The sequence below is a fragment of the Argiope bruennichi genome, chromosome 9, assembly GCF_947563725.1.
Source record: "Argiope bruennichi chromosome 9, qqArgBrue1.1, whole genome shotgun sequence".
Taxonomy (NCBI): Eukaryota; Metazoa; Arthropoda; class Arachnida; order Araneae; family Araneidae; genus Argiope; species Argiope bruennichi.
The window spans coordinates 117,905,330-117,922,567 of NC_079159.1; the positions used below are offsets into that span (position 1 = coordinate 117,905,330).

A 17,238-nucleotide genomic window follows, 5' to 3' on the forward strand; every position below is an offset into this window, starting at 1 on the left:
ACATTAGGATTATTTCAGAATCATTTGACTGTGGTGAACAATATGGCATGCAACTTCCTATAAAATCAAGTTAACTTTACAGGAAAAGACGGTCTCCAAATTTCTACAAGCTAAATTATAACTAAATACTTTAATTCATTATTTTTATTTAAACTAACACAATGATTAGCTAGGAAGATGAATTTGCAAAAATTGGTTTCAAATTTCTTTAATTAATTGATTTTTATCATATTTAAAATAATTTTAAATAATAGCAATAATTTCATCACTGATTATAATGAAAAGTGGTGGGAATATATAATCTTTTAATACAGCCTTTCTGGAATCTTCACTCATTATCAATCATCATCTCAGCCTTAAAATTTAGAGATTTCATTTAATTGTTTCAAAATTTGCTTATAATTAGGTTTTCTCATTACAGTTTTCTAAATATTAAAGGAAAGTCATTATAAACTAAATTGATTTAGGAATTAATTTTTTATATTGCAAGTATCATTATATGAAAATGTTCAATATAAAAAAAAAATACCAAGGTATTTTTTAGTTAAGTCATTTTTTTCTATATGATTTAATATCTTATCAAGTTTACAATATGGGTAACTTTAGAATTACTTCATTAAATATCAATCCAGAAGTTCTCCATGTTTATAGTTTTGGTAAAATTATGATAACCAAATATCAAAATGTTCTTTAAATGAAAAGTTTCCTTTAACACCTACAGTTTTTAATTTGCAGCTTATTTAAAAAAAAAAAAAAAAAAAAAAAAAAAAACTTTGTGAAATATTTGAGAATTCTCTAATTGGGCAATATTAACAAACCACTTAGCAAATCACGTTCAATCAAAAATGCTTTAAAGATAATGTTTTTCATTAATAAGAGGCTTTTACAAGCACTAAAACACTCATTGCATTTTTAGGTAGGAAATGCAAAGAAATCAGGAAATGTAAATTAAAATACTATGATTGAGACAAAAATTTTAATTCGTCAAAAGATATAGAATTAAAAGGAAAATTAAAGGCTTAAGAATGTATAACATGGTTACAAAATGAAACAATACCAAATGCTTTGTGTAATAAATAACTTAAAGAAAAAAAATGCAATAAAAAAAAACGAACGAGTTAGGCCTATTCATTACAAGAATTTGTATACGCTTATAGTCTTCTACGATACTGATAAATTGCATATCTTTTATCATTACAACTTTTTATAATGCAGAACAATGTGAAATATGATATGACCTTTATTTTGCATTTATTTCTACATCACAAGCATGTTACATACAGTGCTTACTGACAACAGTCGCGTATCTAACAACAACAGATGGAGGAAAATTTCTTTTGGACAAGTATAATACTTACTCTGGTTATTTCTTGCACACTAGATTTAAAATTCTTTTTAGTCAAATTAGCCACAGAATAACTAATATTAGACAAAGCAAAAGACAACGAGTCCAGGTTCATAGTTCCATGAATACTACACAGAAAGCTTCAAACAGCTTTGAAGCTTTCTTAGTAGGAAAAGATAATGTTCGATATGCGAAAATTATGTCTCTGAAATCAAGCACTAAGTAATTGAAACACATCGATAAAACTATAAATATTTTTCATTAAACGTAATGGCGTAACGCGCAGCAAATTTCACCATTGCCAAATCTACCATTCAAAAAGCAAACAAAATAAAAAAATAAAAAAAGCAAAATTTTGCGGATATCCAGTATTTTTTTAAACTTTTTTTTTTTATAAAAACAATGAAATGCATCATGATTACTTCTTCTTCTCAAAATCATTATTCGATAGCTGTAATGAATACTTTTTGAAATTAACGGAGAAATAAATATTGAAAGATTTCATTCATTCTTTAATTTCTTTTTCGAAAAAGCAATGTAGTGTACCTGTGATTTAATTTGAAATATTTGAGGTGAATTGTTCATAAAATTATTTCTGTCATTGACTAGTTAATAGTGAATAAATATATTCTCTCTCTTTTTTTGAATAGCAACCATGATTTAATATGAAAACAAAATAAATTGAAGAAATATTGTCTGAGGTTAAGTTCACTTGTGAGAGGTTGAAACCTTTCATAAAGTTTCACAAAAATAAAGAGACCAATATTTGCATGCTTAAAGACTAGAGAAATTGTTCGTGTCTGTTCGTTTCTATTTAAATAAGCATTAATAATCTTTCACATGCTTAATAAGGACTCAAAGTATTTTTTTAGAATATAAAGGAAGCAAGACTCTTTATCATGAAATTGATCACGTAGCTAAAAAGGTAGGAAAGTAATCCGGATCATTAGTCTGAGGTGCATTTTCTCTGATTGAATTAATTATATATATATATAATTACTCTATAGATTGTGACCGATTTCTTTTTTCGAGGTTTTTAGCATGTTAACTTATTCCGCAAAATGGTTTCATATATTTAACTGTTGAATTTCTAACTGTAAATAATGTCGTTACGTTTACCTAAAATGTTTTATAAATAGTGAAGTAAATCAACGTTTGCTGGAGTTGATTTCCGGTATTACATTAATTAACACATTTTATATTCATTATTCTAAAGGCTGCATTAAATAGGTAAACATTAGAAAGTATTTAAATGGTTTCCTTATTTTTCAAACGTGTTGTGTCTATTGAACCAGATGGCGCTACACCAGCAAATGAAACATAATTCTATAAATCAGCACCAGAGTACTCTGATATCAGAATTTTGATGGATGTGGAAAAGATATAATCGATTTTTAATTTATTAAAATGAAAATTAAGACTTAAGTGAGAAAATTCAGTATGAAACTGTCTAGTAGCAAAATAATAAAAATTAGCCACACATCAATTAGAGTACTTGCTGAAATATCTGCAATTCGTTTTATCATACAGGTGTAATTATTACCACCAAATTCCATTACTTTATAAGAGAACATGATTTCATATCCAACAAGAAATAAATGATCCAAACATTATCTCTTTATAATTATTTCTTTGTTAGTGGACAGGGTGGTAGTTACCTAGTGGTGGGTGGTTGATAGTTTCCAAGCTTTTTTTACTTTGGAATTAATTGAATGAATTATTTTAAAATAATGATACTTTCTATAAAGTTTAATGGAAAGTTGCTTTGAGGAATTGTAGCGAAATCATATACAATAGCTGAAAGTGCAAAATGTTTTAAAAATTTGAACACTGATATCATTTCTTACTAATTACAAAATGGTTTCGGTTTGCATTTTCAAATCTACATTGAGAATGACTACTGAAATTTGTTAAATGTATGAAATTTAGTTTAAGTATTATAAACTATTTTTCATATATAAATGGATATGATGTTTATATTAATTTATAGATTTCTTAGACGAAGGAAGCATTTATGTCAAATATATCAATGATAAAATTTCATGTATGAATTTTGTTATTAAATCTCTTACTAAGAATTTTTAGATAAATAAGTAGTATATTATTTTCTATTAATAATCTCTTATTAATTAGTATTAAACAGGTGCAGTAGTTTAAAATTATTGCAAAATTATTCACAGCAACAAGATTTTTCACATTATAATTATCATCAAATACTTATATTCTTAGTATATAATTGGTAAGTAATAAAACCATGAAGTTATACTATAGCCTCACATCACATTTTTTACTGTTTTTAAGACATATACTTAAGAGTGTTAATGCCAAATTCATACTAATTTGCCTGATGTTTGTTTACATAACTATGCATTCATACATGTACTGAGAGAATAACATATATCTTCAATTTATTATTCAGACCTTTTTTGGCAACATATCTCGCAAAGCCAATTTTACTTTCCTGGTTCATCTATATTGTTTTTTTTAAATGAAATTAATTTAATGTGATTTCTTTCTATAATTTAAAAATTTAATGAAATGACTGATGATGATATGATTCTTTGTTTATTACAAGACTAACTATAGAAAAATAAATTATGAGTCAGATTGAATGTATTATGTTTCAAATACTGTATTTCTTATGATGAAATTGAAAAAAAAAATTGATGAAAAGGATTTAAAATTTTATAAAATGCATTACTATTTTCTTATATATAACTAGATGCAATGAATTGATTCTGTTCTAAGCTTAAAAATTTAACATTTTAGTAACTATTCCAATCAATTTTGTAAGTTCTATTATTTTTTGTCAAAAGGCAGATGTATTACATAATTTCAGGTGGAAATACATATCATGCATGATTTAGATGTATATGTTAGTAAAATAATTGTGAAAATGCTTTTAAATGTGCTAAATGCAGCAGCCTGATATTGCATAGATGGCAAAAAAGCCACACATTTTATGACATAAAGTTTCTGTGTTTAATAAATTTTGGGTGTTAATTTAGCTACTTTGAAGTAATAGAAAATTATTGTCAACTAATAGAAAATTATTGTCAATGATTGAATTCTTTTATGTCCAGAAATTCTAATTTCTACTATCTTTTTTATTTGAAGTATTTTACTGGTAAGATATAAATCCAGATAATATTCATATTTCGTGTAGCTTTTTTAATCATTTCTTGAAATTCTCAGATCCTGTTATCAATGGGAAAATTTTCATTCTGATTTTAAAAACAATAATGATAATTCACTTTAAAATGTAACCATATAGATTATTTGTAGAAATGAATTTAAAATGTAACTAATTATTTATAAATCATTCATTGAGATCTCTTGCTTTCATTTTATTTTATCCCAGAAAATTTTAATCTTTCACTATAGGATAAACATTATTTGTAAAATTTGTAATAACTAATTATTTTAAATCAGATATTTCATTTATCTACATTCATTTTATTTAAATTTTGTTGCTTACAACTCAGAATAGATAAATAACTGATCATTTGTAAACTGAGGAGATTTTTATTTGTATCTTTTTAAACAATACAGATTCATAAGAGCCTATACCCTTGGAGCTAAACAAAAAAAAAAAAAAAAAAAAAAAAAATTCAGAAAATATTAGTTAGCCTATTTCAAAATTAAATGTATTTTGAAAAGTATGAAATTTAATTTAAAAAAATTATTATTTATTCTCTAAGTTTTGAATTTTACAAAAGTATGAAAATTGCAAAAACTTGATACAGTTAACAAAACATATGAAAAATTTCAGCTTGTAAAGTGGAATGCCACTAGAAAACAGAACTGAAAATTAATGTTTATGAATATAAGAAAATCTCCTTAATAATTCTGTCAATAGTTTTCTTTATTTAAAGTAATCATTCTCAAAAAATAATCAGTGATGTTTCTATATGATGATAGGGAGAAATAAAAATGTATTATTTACACAGAAATAAATAGTCTTTAATTGAATTCTGCACCTGTTGGAAGAAGTTCGATTTTAAAGATGAATAAAATTAATAATAATGATGAATGCCAGATGTCTGGCCTATATGTTATCTCTATACAACCCAGAACATCTGGCCTATAGCCATTGCATTAAGCAATGGCTATAGGCCAGATGTTCTGGGTCGGATAAATTTGTCCGACCTTTAATGTCGGATAAATTTGTGGAATCATGAACATGAAATTAGGTTCTATACTATTGAAATAAAAGTAATTGTAATCAAAATTTCTGGTGAATCATTTAGTCATCAAAGTTACTTGTAATGAAACAAATCTATATATATAAAGAAATTTGTTTAATTTAATGACATTTACTGGAATTTCTCTATATCTCATATTTAGGTTATTAATATTTTTATATGCATTCCATTACTCTGAAAACTTATATTATCCTTAACTACATGTTACAATTAAATATATTGTCATTTTCTTTAATTTTGCCTACTTATTAATTATATGAATGCTAATTATTATTATATAATTGGTATCATTATGATTTTAAAACATCAATGCCTTCTAATAAATAATGAAAATTAAATAAAAAATTTATATCAAGTAGTAATATTGTCAGTTGTTAAACATTTAATTTATTCTAATGTAACATATTTATTATATTCTGCACATTTATTTTTTTTTGTGAATTATATTTTATTACTTGATTTTATCATTGCATTAATTACAATATCCTCCATGAATAAAATGCTGTCTTGTTCTTTTTATTTAATTTTCTCCATTAAAATTACCTTACTATCATAAAAAAAATTAAATAATGCCAGTAACTTCAAAGAAAGTCAATTTATAAATATGCTGTTTTTGTAAGATTTTCCATGCATATTTTATTTTATAATTTGCACCATGTATTAATACCATTAAAGAAAATTAAATTATCTAATGTGTAAAATTAGATAATTTTTTTCATTTATTATCTTTTGGAAAGAAAATTGCATCAACTATGAATCTTTTGATAGAATGGATGAATTAAATCATGAAGAAGAAGAGGATGCTTCTGACATTCGGAATTATCTTGCCTCTTTTCATAAAGAAATAGAAAGAGAAGATGCAGATGAATCCAATTCCTTAATTGAACAGGACTCTGATGAGGAGTGTTTAAGTCCTGAAGAACTGTGTAATTATTTATCAGAAAGTGAGGCAAGTATAGCATGGAATGTATTAATCTTACATGATTTTTCTGTAAGTTTTTGTGTATATGCACAAATTAAAAATGCATGAAAATCATAATTTAATATTTTCATTTAGATTGACTACAGTTATTGGTAAACAACAAAAATATAATAGTTTATTATTCTTGAATCTATCAGATGTATACAGGAGCTCTGTATACAAAGATTCCTTCTGTACATAAGTACAACAGTCTAATATCACAAAGTTGCAGGAATTTGCTATTTTCATGGCTTAAGTTATTTCTCTCATAACACATCCATAGGGTTAGGTTTATGATTGTCTCTCCTTTTCTAGGGCTGATGTTTTGAGGGGAGGGGATGAAGTATTATTTTATTTGCTAAATAAATAAATTTGTGAGAAATATAAAGTCTATAAATAATAAAATATTAGTATTATGTCCTTCACATTGAGACTTCTTTATTCTCCTGGTGGACTCCAAAAATTTCCAAAAAAAGAGTTGAATTTTCTCAATGCCAACTTGCTAAATATGTTGCCATCTATTGTAAAAAATGTTGTCAAAATGCTTTTAGTTTACAGAATTCCTAACATTACCATCTCTTCAAAGATTGCACATCCAGGGCATTATAATCTCTGAGCAAAAAGCAATTTAAAACCATTCTAAAATTATAATAGAATAATAAAGCAACTATTATAAAATAATAATATCCTTAGGATGATAAGAATTTCTATTTCAAAAGAATAATAAAATTTAGGAAAAAATTTTATGATTCAGACAAATAAACATGTTGTGCATGATTTTCAAAAGAAAAGAATCGTAGTTTCAGTTAATCTTTCCTTAGGAGGTAATATCGTAATGAGGAGCTACCTGACCATAATGGACAACTCTAGGCTTAAAATTTGATGATTTTCAGACCCAAGCCACTATATCATTCAGTCTTTTCAGAAGCATATAAGAGCCTTTTCAGTATGATTGCAGTTATGGAGAAAGTCCCTTGCATCAAATCAGGTTCCAGAATCACATCTTGCTCACCTTGTTGAAATTCATGTCCTGTAGCTCTCATATCATATATGGTCTTTATCCTCTCCATTGCTATGTTGATCCAAGCTAGAGCAAACTCAGAAATGTCTAACCATGCCTGAAGATTCTGAGCATAGTTCTCAGACCAAAGATGTATATTTTGAAAGATAAATCTGAATAAGATAAAAATTTGGAAAACAGAGTAAGAGATCATAGGGCAGATGCAGTTCATGGCTGATGAGCATTCAGTATTGAATGAATCCAGTTATTTTATGAATGGCAAATAAGCTAGCAGGAACAAAGGTGATTTCCAATCCCAGTTTTGTTGATTCTCTGAGATTATGAGGGAAAGATTACTTAGGATCATTTGCTTAAACTATTTTACCATTCTGTCTAGTTGTGGGTGTAGAAAGGTGGCTGTGTTTTGTTGATTTGAAAAAATTGATTGGAGTAAAATTTTTCCCTCAATTGAAATGAAGTTTATGTGATGCTTCAAATTTGGAAATCAAATACTACAATAGTTATCGCTTTTTAAGTAGAGTGGGTAAGTTTCAGGATATGCAGGAGACTTCGATGCTGAGACCTCTTTCAGTTTGTTAAATTCATTCACATTATTTTTACCTTAAGAACTTCTGTTTGTTTTCTTCTTTCTTCTTTTGAGCATCAAATTGCAATCCAATAGAAAATTCTCTCACTTTTTGATCCTCATCATTTTAGGAATCAAACTCTTATTTTCTTTTCCTTCTGTGGTTTTCCCACATCTGTTTTTCTTTTTCTTCTTCTGTGGTTTTCTGCATTTTTTTTTTTTTTTCTTCTTTCCTTGGTAGTTCAGGAACATTTCAATGATATAAAAAGTTTTCTCAATTTCTTCTTTCTCACTAATATCTTCTTTATCTTCAAAATAAAATATTATCTTTGCCATTTTCTCTTTATTACTTTCACAGCACTGTTGTTTGAGTTTATATTTTTTTTCTGCATCAAAACTTAGATATCTTTCAAATTTATTAGCTCTCAAATTCATCATCACTTATCAAATATCTCAGCAATAAGACCTCTAAACTCAGATCCTTCTCTATTACTTTCTGTTTCCCTGCTTGATTCAGCATCATTACTAGTTTCTTTGGCTTCTTTTTATTATTTTCATCTGCTGATCTGCTTTCTTTCTCCTCAATCTATATTAAATGAAAGGGTGCATCATTACTTCTATTATATTATTATCATCATCTTTTTAATTTTCACTTTCACCATTACTTCTATTATTCTGATGCATTTTCTTTAATAGAACATTTTTTGTCTTCATTTCCACCAGCACTTTCAGTATTCATATAAATTTTTTTCTCTTATTCACATTTTTCTGCATTATGTGATCACTTATCATTTATCGTCACTTTTCTTTTAAATAGTATCCATCTGTGTGTTTACTACATTTAATATACTAGCCTGCATTCCTTTCATAAATGAAGCAGTTGCTCAAATTTTGTTTCTTTTTTAGTCTTTGCTGTAGTTTTCATTGTTCCAGTCCATTTCTAACATCAGTCCTTTACATTTTGGATGGATTTATGGATTGAAAGGATTTTAATTGAAACAGACAAATTTATTTACACTATTTTTCACAAATATTTATTTTTAATAAAGCAGAAGCAATCTAGTTTTCAATTGGTTACTATAACAATGCACTATGTCACTGACAGAGCATGAAAAAATTTTACAAGAAATTGGCTCAAGTCCGTGGCCAAGTTCAGCAGTTTCATTACAATCGAACACTGATAACCATGTGTCACAATTGTTCAGTGAAAGTACAAAAGCAGTGACTGTAACAAGCTTTTTATCAAACTCTCAGAAAGCCCCCAAATTTTCCAGATACTTCATGATGCCAAGTCACCACATTTGGCACCAGAATCTTCATCAAGAAGATCAAATACTTTAAATGTGCAGTATTTGTTATTCTTTTTATTCTCTCTTTTAAAAAAGCTACACTATGCTATCCAAACAATAGGAAAAGTAAGTTTAGATCTGGATTTTTTTTATCACTTTATGACATTGTTGACTTCAAACCTTAGCAATGAAAGGTAGTGCCAATATTCGAACATGAAGGTTTTAGGACTTTTCCAATAGTTTGCTTATACCATTGTTAAAAATTATGTAAATTGATATTCAAAAGTTTATTCTTCTATATAAAATTATCCTGCTTAAGATTATATTCATGTTTTAATACCAAAATCATTTTTAGATTCTATGCATACCTAAGACATGTATTTTAATTTGACAATCTTGAACTGACTTTCAAATATGTGAATGATATTTTAAAATTTGTATTGATTGCTTTAAAATTGTATTTGAGTCAGATTGTTAAATGTTTTCTTTATTGGATAAAAATATCCAAGAATAGTGAAATCAAAATAAAATGTTTGAGTAATGTGATTATTTATGTGTAATTAGATGAGTTTATGCATTTATTTATGACAATATATGCTTCTAATTAGTAGTATAAATTACTAATTTATACGAATTATAATACTATACTAAAAGTTAGAAAATATATACTACTAATCAATACTATTTATAGTTAACTAATTTCATCAAATGGTACAAAAATACAATCATCGAATGCTTGGATGTCAAGGGGATTGAAGAAAGAAAAAGAACTTTTTGGAAAGTCTGTTAAAAATTGATTTGGCAAATATGTGTTGCATTTTTGCAAGGAAGTAAAATGCATTTAAACCAGAAACATTACTTCAATTGCAACAGTATAATTTTTGAACATTGAAGCATTTTACAAAATGAATAGATTGATAAAAATTACATTCCTCTACTAATGTCTGCATGTGCTTGCAAAGGAAGTTTCAATGTATTTCAAATTAAAATTTGTGTGTACACTATAAAGATTCAAAATAGGCTTTGAAGTATCATTATCTTTAAAATGTATAGTTGTTGGTAAAAAAATTAGTCTTGCATCATACAGTTATAAAAGTTTCTTATATAACACATTCAGTGGCATTAATATCGTTAGAACTGACTATCACTACGAGCAAGTTTATCACACTTTTCAGTAAAACATACAAATTTTCCCATCTGTGCTTATGTCTGTTTTGTAATATATTTATTTATTATAATTTGAAGCTCTTTCTTTCTAATGTGAAATATACCATTGAAAATTAGGAAATAAATGCAAAAATGCACTATTTATTTGCAAATATTAAATGTTTTCTTTCACATTTAAATATATCACATATGCTACTATAATAACACATAGAACCTTTGTGTTGAATGTGGTTTTTGTGTTGTTTTTTTAAATTGCTAAAATATAGAAATAGTACTTGCTATTATAATTGAATTAAAAAATGTGATTATTAGGTCCTAATTCTATATTTTAAAATGAACCTCATTATTTCTTTGGAAGTCATTATTTCTTTTGAAATTGTACAATAAGAATAATAAACTACATAGGAAAAAAAATTCTCTAAGTATTTTGACAATATTTAAGTATCTTGTTCACATAATGAGCTATTCAACTAGAAGGTAAATAAAGATATGGCAAAGATTTCAGAGAAACATCATTACATTCTTTCTCAGTGTTGGTCAAACCTTACTGTTCCCCCTCCTCTTCCATTAGGTAGTATGCTACTAGTGATAAAAAATATTTTAAGCTTACATTATAAATTAATGCTTTAAAATAATACTAGCTCAGTGTTTTAATTATATCATCTTATCAATATAAATTATTTATTTTTCTTTAGTTGAATGGTGGAATTGACATTAAAGATGAACCTGAAGATGATCCAGAGTATTATTCTGGCATTGTTTCTAATCCACATCAGATAAATGTAAATAATGTCAAAAACAAAAATACTGTAAGTGCTAACAATTGAAATTATTTTAGATTGTGTAATTATAGCATGATTTTTTTTATGAAATTATTTCAGAATATTTTTATTATTTTAGAAAGAAAAACTTAGTGAGGAGTTAAATATCTTTTCACATTTTAGAATGAGATTTTTATTTAGTACATAATTTTTATTGCTAATGTATTTAACTAGAGTGATTGTGGTAAGTATTTTATAAACTTTAAAATATGTAGTGTAGGACATTTCCTACATAATTAAAAATATTGTTATGGTACATGCAAATGCACATTCAAACAATTTCATTATTGAAACAATAATTGCAATTTTAAAAATTGTTTTACAAATGAACTTATGTTTATTATTTCAGAAAATATAACATAATATATTTTTTTTTCTATAAATCTTGTATATGTTTTTGTAGGCTGTTTTTTTTTTTTTTTTTGTAAGCTTGTTCTTCATCATAGTTATAATTTCACTAACAAAAAATTATGATACTGTTTCTAGCTATACACAATCCAATGATTTAATGTTATAAAAACTGTATATAAAGCAATTACTGAAATTATTATTGTGACTGGATTTCTGCTGTCTTTGAAAAATTCATGAATTTATTTTATTTATTGCTATATTTGGGGCTTTGGAAAAGTTCTTTTTTTTTCTTTAAATTTTTGAAAAGTCATTAAAAATATGTGAAAGTGTGCATCTATTATTTTCTGGGAGCGAAAAGAAAATTAGTTTGTGATTTGATTTTGGTTTGAAAGTTTCATAAATGAAAAAGTATATTTTTATGAGAGTGTTACCAATCATTAATCTTTACTTTAAATGGTTTGAGGAAAGGAGAAATAGCAGAATTACTATCACAATTGATAAGGAATGTTCAACTGACCAGCAGATGCGGATAATATTATTATGCCTATTAATGTGTCTTCAAATTTGCTTAAATGCAGAGCTTTGTGGAAGGTTATTAGTCATATAACTTTTATAAGATTTCACATTTTTCTAAGAAGCATCCTCAGATAGCAAGATTGCCAAAAAGTTTTCTTGTAGGCCAATAAAATGCTCTTACTAATATTTATTTTTGGAACATGGTTGCATATATTAAGAGTATTTTATTTAAATATCTGCTTGAATTTAATGCATATAAGACTAATATTTGAGGAAACATTCATGAAATCTTGCTGGTGGAGATACATATTTGGTTTTGGAATGAGAAAAGTATGGAGGTTGAAACAAGATATGTGGCTTCAACTTTCAATTTAAAGATATTTTTCAAGAATTTTATAATTCTATGGAAAAATTAGATTGAGAAAGATTGAATATATCTCAATAGATAGTCCATCAGTATATTAAGTATTTTTTTTTTAAATTTAATTTATTGAGTGATGAAATTCCAAAAGAAAATTCAGTATTGTTGATAAATTTGAATAATCTGCATTTTGTCAATAATTCATTTACATGTGCCGAAATAGTATCCTAATGGAATACTGGTCTCTTTTTATTTTATATTGTGTATTACTTAAAAAATTCACTTGAGAGAAGGGAGGACAATCTAAAATTTTCAATGACTGAGGTACTCTCCCCCCCTCCCCTGAATTTTTTAGAACCAGATGGCTAGAGGATTTCATTTGCATGCGGCTGAACATGCAAATGAAATATGGAGCGACTTTGTATTATACGTTCAGGTTGCTGAAAAGGTCGGATTTCTTACACCAGAACCTAAATTATATAAATTTCTTGAAAACTTTAGCAAAGGTAAACTTTATCAGGTGAATTTGGATTTTCTTATCATTCATCAAATTTATCCAATCATTTTAAAAATTAGATTCTTTATCTTTGCCATTTTTGGCACATGATATAAAAGAAATTATCACTGGCTGTTTGAAAACTTTCAGTGCCAATGAAAAATAATGTTTTGAAGATCTAATAATTTTAAATAGCATTTCCTAATTAAAATTTTTTTTCTACCAAAAACTTTTATGTTGATATCAGCAAAGTTAGAATGGAATTCTGTGGGGACATTATGTTAAAAATCTTACTATTCAGGGAAAAAAAAGGGGGGGGGCAATAGAGTTGAAACATGAATTTTATAACTTAGTAGATTTTTTAAAACCTTTTTCAGCTATTTACTTGCTAAAGTAATGAGTATGGCCTCTTAGATTGATGATCATTGCTCTTATAACAATATGAAAGCCATTCTTTCTATCCTGGCAGATTGCAATTGAAAAAGGAAAAATATGACTCTATTTTAAAGAATTTAACAACTTTTTGATTGATGCCGCTTGCATTTTGGTAGAATTTGAGAAATCTGAAATGTCCAAGAATCAATTTGATGAGCTTTATCAAAATATTTAAAATATCAAAAGTCATTTTAGAAATTGTGGAGCATAATTTAAATTCTGATGACACCATCAGATGTTCTAGCCATTGTATAAAACAGACTTTTGCTTAAATAAAAATATTGATGCTGAAGATATTGAAGAAGAAACATGTTACGAAATGTTTGGTTTTAAGTGAATTGAAACAAATAGTGTTGAGTAGGAAAATTTCAAACGGCAAAAGAATTAAAAAAAAAAAAAAATAGACATACAAAGATTATAATCACTAATTGAAGGAAAAAAAAATAAGAAAAGGTAACATATTACAGATGAATTTAATGACTTAAAATAAAAAAGAATTTGAAATGAATGTTGAAAAATTATAAAGGAAGCACTGAAGAAGTCTGAAAGCAAGTTAATTGAAAAAATCAGAGAAGAGTAGAAATTTTCAGTACATAACAAAATCAAATGTTTCATGAATTGAGACATTAGCAAAACAACATAAAATATAAATTTAATATGTAGCTTAATGATTCAGAAGTTATACAGTTGTCAAGTTCTTTTTATACTTGATTAGATTGACATTCATAAATGGTTGTGAAATCAAAACTAAGGTGGAAAAGGCTTTTTTACTGCCATTAATTAAATGAGGATTGTAAATGAAAAAGGTAGATATTATGAAAAGCAGATTTTTCTGCATCAAAATATCATAAAATCAAAGTTGTCAACCTGAAAAATGTTCTAAGTGTCCAACATGTTATAAAAATTACTTAGTAGTAATAGTAGTATATATAGTTAAAATGCTTTTGTAGATGTTTTCCCCTGATACAAATACTACAAGGTATGTAACTTTTTTTTCTCATTTTCATATAAAATTTAACATTTATTAACTTGTAATTTATTATGTATTGTTTGTTTGTACATCTACTCTTGTAATTTGTTGCATTTTAGAGCAAATGGTTCACTTCATTTTAAATGAAAGAATGGAATATTGAAATGGAAATTAATAGGAATGAAAAATTATGCTCGAAGCTGCATTTCATAAATTTAAACATATTTATGGATTTACAATAATAATTCAATAAAAAACCTTTTTTTTTTCCGTATAAGTAATACATTGTAAAATAAATAAAAATAAGAACTTAAATATTTCATTTTCAGTTCATATTTAATAGAATCATAGAAAATTCAATGTAAGAAAGTAGTCATTTTATCATCTGTTATAGCTCTTTCTAATAATTTATATAATTTTGTATGAATGATTATATTATATACATATATGTTTTATTTCATTTTATATAGTTTAAAAATTTTTGTTAGAATCAGCTGTTAAAAAAATGTTTTAAATTTTTCAGAAACATATGAGAAAAAGTACTGCTGAAATAGTTCGATTAGGAGACAAGAGTCCTGTGATGACAAACCAAATAAGTGAACTGTCAGATGAAACAAATGAAGAAACTACAGTCATCCCTGGCATTGGTGAAGAACTTCATATCGATGATCAACAAACTTTAGAAATGGTTGCCCAGTTTGCTGAGCAAGCTGTTTCTAATGCAGCTAAGAATTCCACTTTATCAGTAATTTTTTTTCTCTTTCTTTTATTGTAAAATTGTAAAAGTTTTTATATTCAGGAACCAAAGTTTATATTAATAATCACAGTTAGTTTAATATTCAAACTGATAAAAGAATATGATGAACTGATAAAATAATTACAATTCTATTTTTGATTAATTTTTAATTATACATTTCTAATATACATATAAATTTATGTTGGAAGCCAAAAATGTGGTGCTTAACAAATTTGAAAGCTCATTGTCCTGAGTTGAAAAATATAAGATAAGAATAATGTACTGCTTGGGAGATTTATATCAATAGCTTGTTTCTTAAGGTTATCATTAACAAGAATATAGACTTTCCTCACTGTTAAAGTATTGACATGGAATATATTTACTTATTTAAAATTTTCATTTCTGTTGCTCAATAAGATTGAAAAATATAACAATTAATGATAGTGATTAGTGCTAATTAAAATTTACTCAAAAATAAATTTTGTTTTAACCTGCTTTCAAAATAAAGCATTTAATATTAAATAAAAACTAGATGTATTTGTAAAGTCAGATTCAACAGCAAAAAATTAATAACTGAGAAAGGTTGTCTAAGATTGGTGTGTGCAACATAGAACTTTCTACCAATCACAAGTTTTTGCACCACATGATTGAAAGATTTCATCTTAAGATTGTCAGTGAATTGAATTTATTTTTTATATGTGCCACAATAGACAGCAATAAGAATATGCAGCATTACTTAAGTAGACTATCTATCTAACACATCTATCAAACACATAAATTAAATTGATGTCTTGCCTGGACTTTTTTTGTTTTAGTGCTCATCTAAAAATATCGGTTATATTTCACATCAGTGAACATGTTTATCATAGATTTCTTGAGATAAAAATTGAAATTTCAGATTTTGTGATTCCTGTTCACACATATATTTTCTACTGGTTTGTGTCTAATATAAGTGGCACATTCACTTACATTGAAATTTCAGAATTCCCATCTATATTAATTTTGGAGACTTATGCTTATTCACTCCCTTGTATGCGTGTACTTGCTCTTAGCAATTTATTTATTGATCTAAAATATTGAACTTTAATACAAAATTTGAAAGAAAGTAAGATTTAATTGGATGTTCACTGAATTGAAACTGGATATTTTCACAATTTAGTTATCTTTAAAAAAAGGCCTTTTCTTATAAATACAATAAAAATGAAATATAGAAAATGAAACTGTAATTGAAAAGTAATTCTATTACGAGGTTAACAAAGCAATAACAAATTGATGTGTACCAAAACACAAGGTGATTATAATTAAAATCCTAGTGTTTGAAAGATTCTATAAGAAAAACCATTTGGAGTATGATGAAGAAACTTGGTATTTGTTATACTTATAACATGGAGAGATAATTTTCTCAATAAAAAATTTAGTTTAATTTTTTTGATAGGTGGAGCTTTTTATTGTCACTACTTTATATATATTGAAATTACAATATATTTTTCTTTGTTAAAAGATATGAAATGAATTATTGCAATATTTGCTCAATATGTGAGCCTCGAGTCCAATCAAATGCTGCAGACAGTATGATCTACAATAGCACCTAATTTTCCTGGTAAATTGCTAGAATATATATAGTAATATTACTTGTTAAATCTGCAACAGAATTAAATTTGTCCTTATAGAAGTGGTCTTTTAAATGTTGCTGCAGTTAGAAATCGCACGGATTCAAATCAGGTGAACAGGCTGGGCAAGCATTTCAGAAACATCCGGTTGGTACACAAATTATACCATCCTCACTAAAAGTTTAATGAAGCAGTAGTTTAATAGACTAAGCAATATGAGGTAGGGCTCCATCTTGCACAAATATTGTTAAATTTAGACAGTTTATTTTGGAAAACAAGGAATCACATTATTTTCTAGAATTTTATTGTAAATAGTATCGGTTTATGGTACAACAAATGAATCCTGTTGGTGTAAAATTTTCAGAAAAAAATGACTAATAATTATGTCA

At 26.4% G+C, this 17,238-nt stretch overlaps 2 protein-coding genes across 6 annotated transcripts in view; one reads left to right on the forward strand and one right to left on the reverse strand.

Annotated features, from left to right (window-relative positions):
• Positions 1-1,663, reverse strand: part of LOC129985353 (CCR4-NOT transcription complex subunit 1-like) — a 45,270-nt gene extending 43,607 nt beyond the window's left edge. For all 3 annotated transcript variants that reach the window (XM_056095354.1, XM_056095355.1, XM_056095353.1), the window contains exon 1: positions 1,359-1,663. In XM_056095354.1, the coding sequence (XP_055951329.1) occupies positions 1,359-1,460 (102 nt within the window). In that variant the 5' untranslated portion in view covers positions 1,461-1,663. The remainder of the gene's footprint in view (positions 1-1,358) is intronic.
• Positions 1,664-2,426: 763 nt separating this feature from the next.
• Positions 2,427-17,238, forward strand: part of LOC129985284 (transcriptional repressor CTCF-like) — a 32,636-nt gene continuing 17,824 nt past the window's right edge. Inside the window, exons 1-4 of one of the 3 annotated variants that reach the window (XM_056095260.1) lie at positions 2,427-2,519; positions 6,319-6,499; positions 11,249-11,362; positions 15,027-15,248. In XM_056095260.1, the coding sequence (XP_055951235.1) occupies positions 6,320-6,499; positions 11,249-11,362; positions 15,027-15,248 (516 nt within the window). In that variant the 5' untranslated portion in view covers positions 2,427-2,519; position 6,319. Of the gene's footprint in view, positions 2,576-2,700; positions 2,876-6,318; positions 6,500-11,248; positions 11,363-15,026; positions 15,249-17,238 lie in introns of those variants that run through there. The other 2 variants (XM_056095258.1, XM_056095259.1) reach the window with 2 other exon arrangements.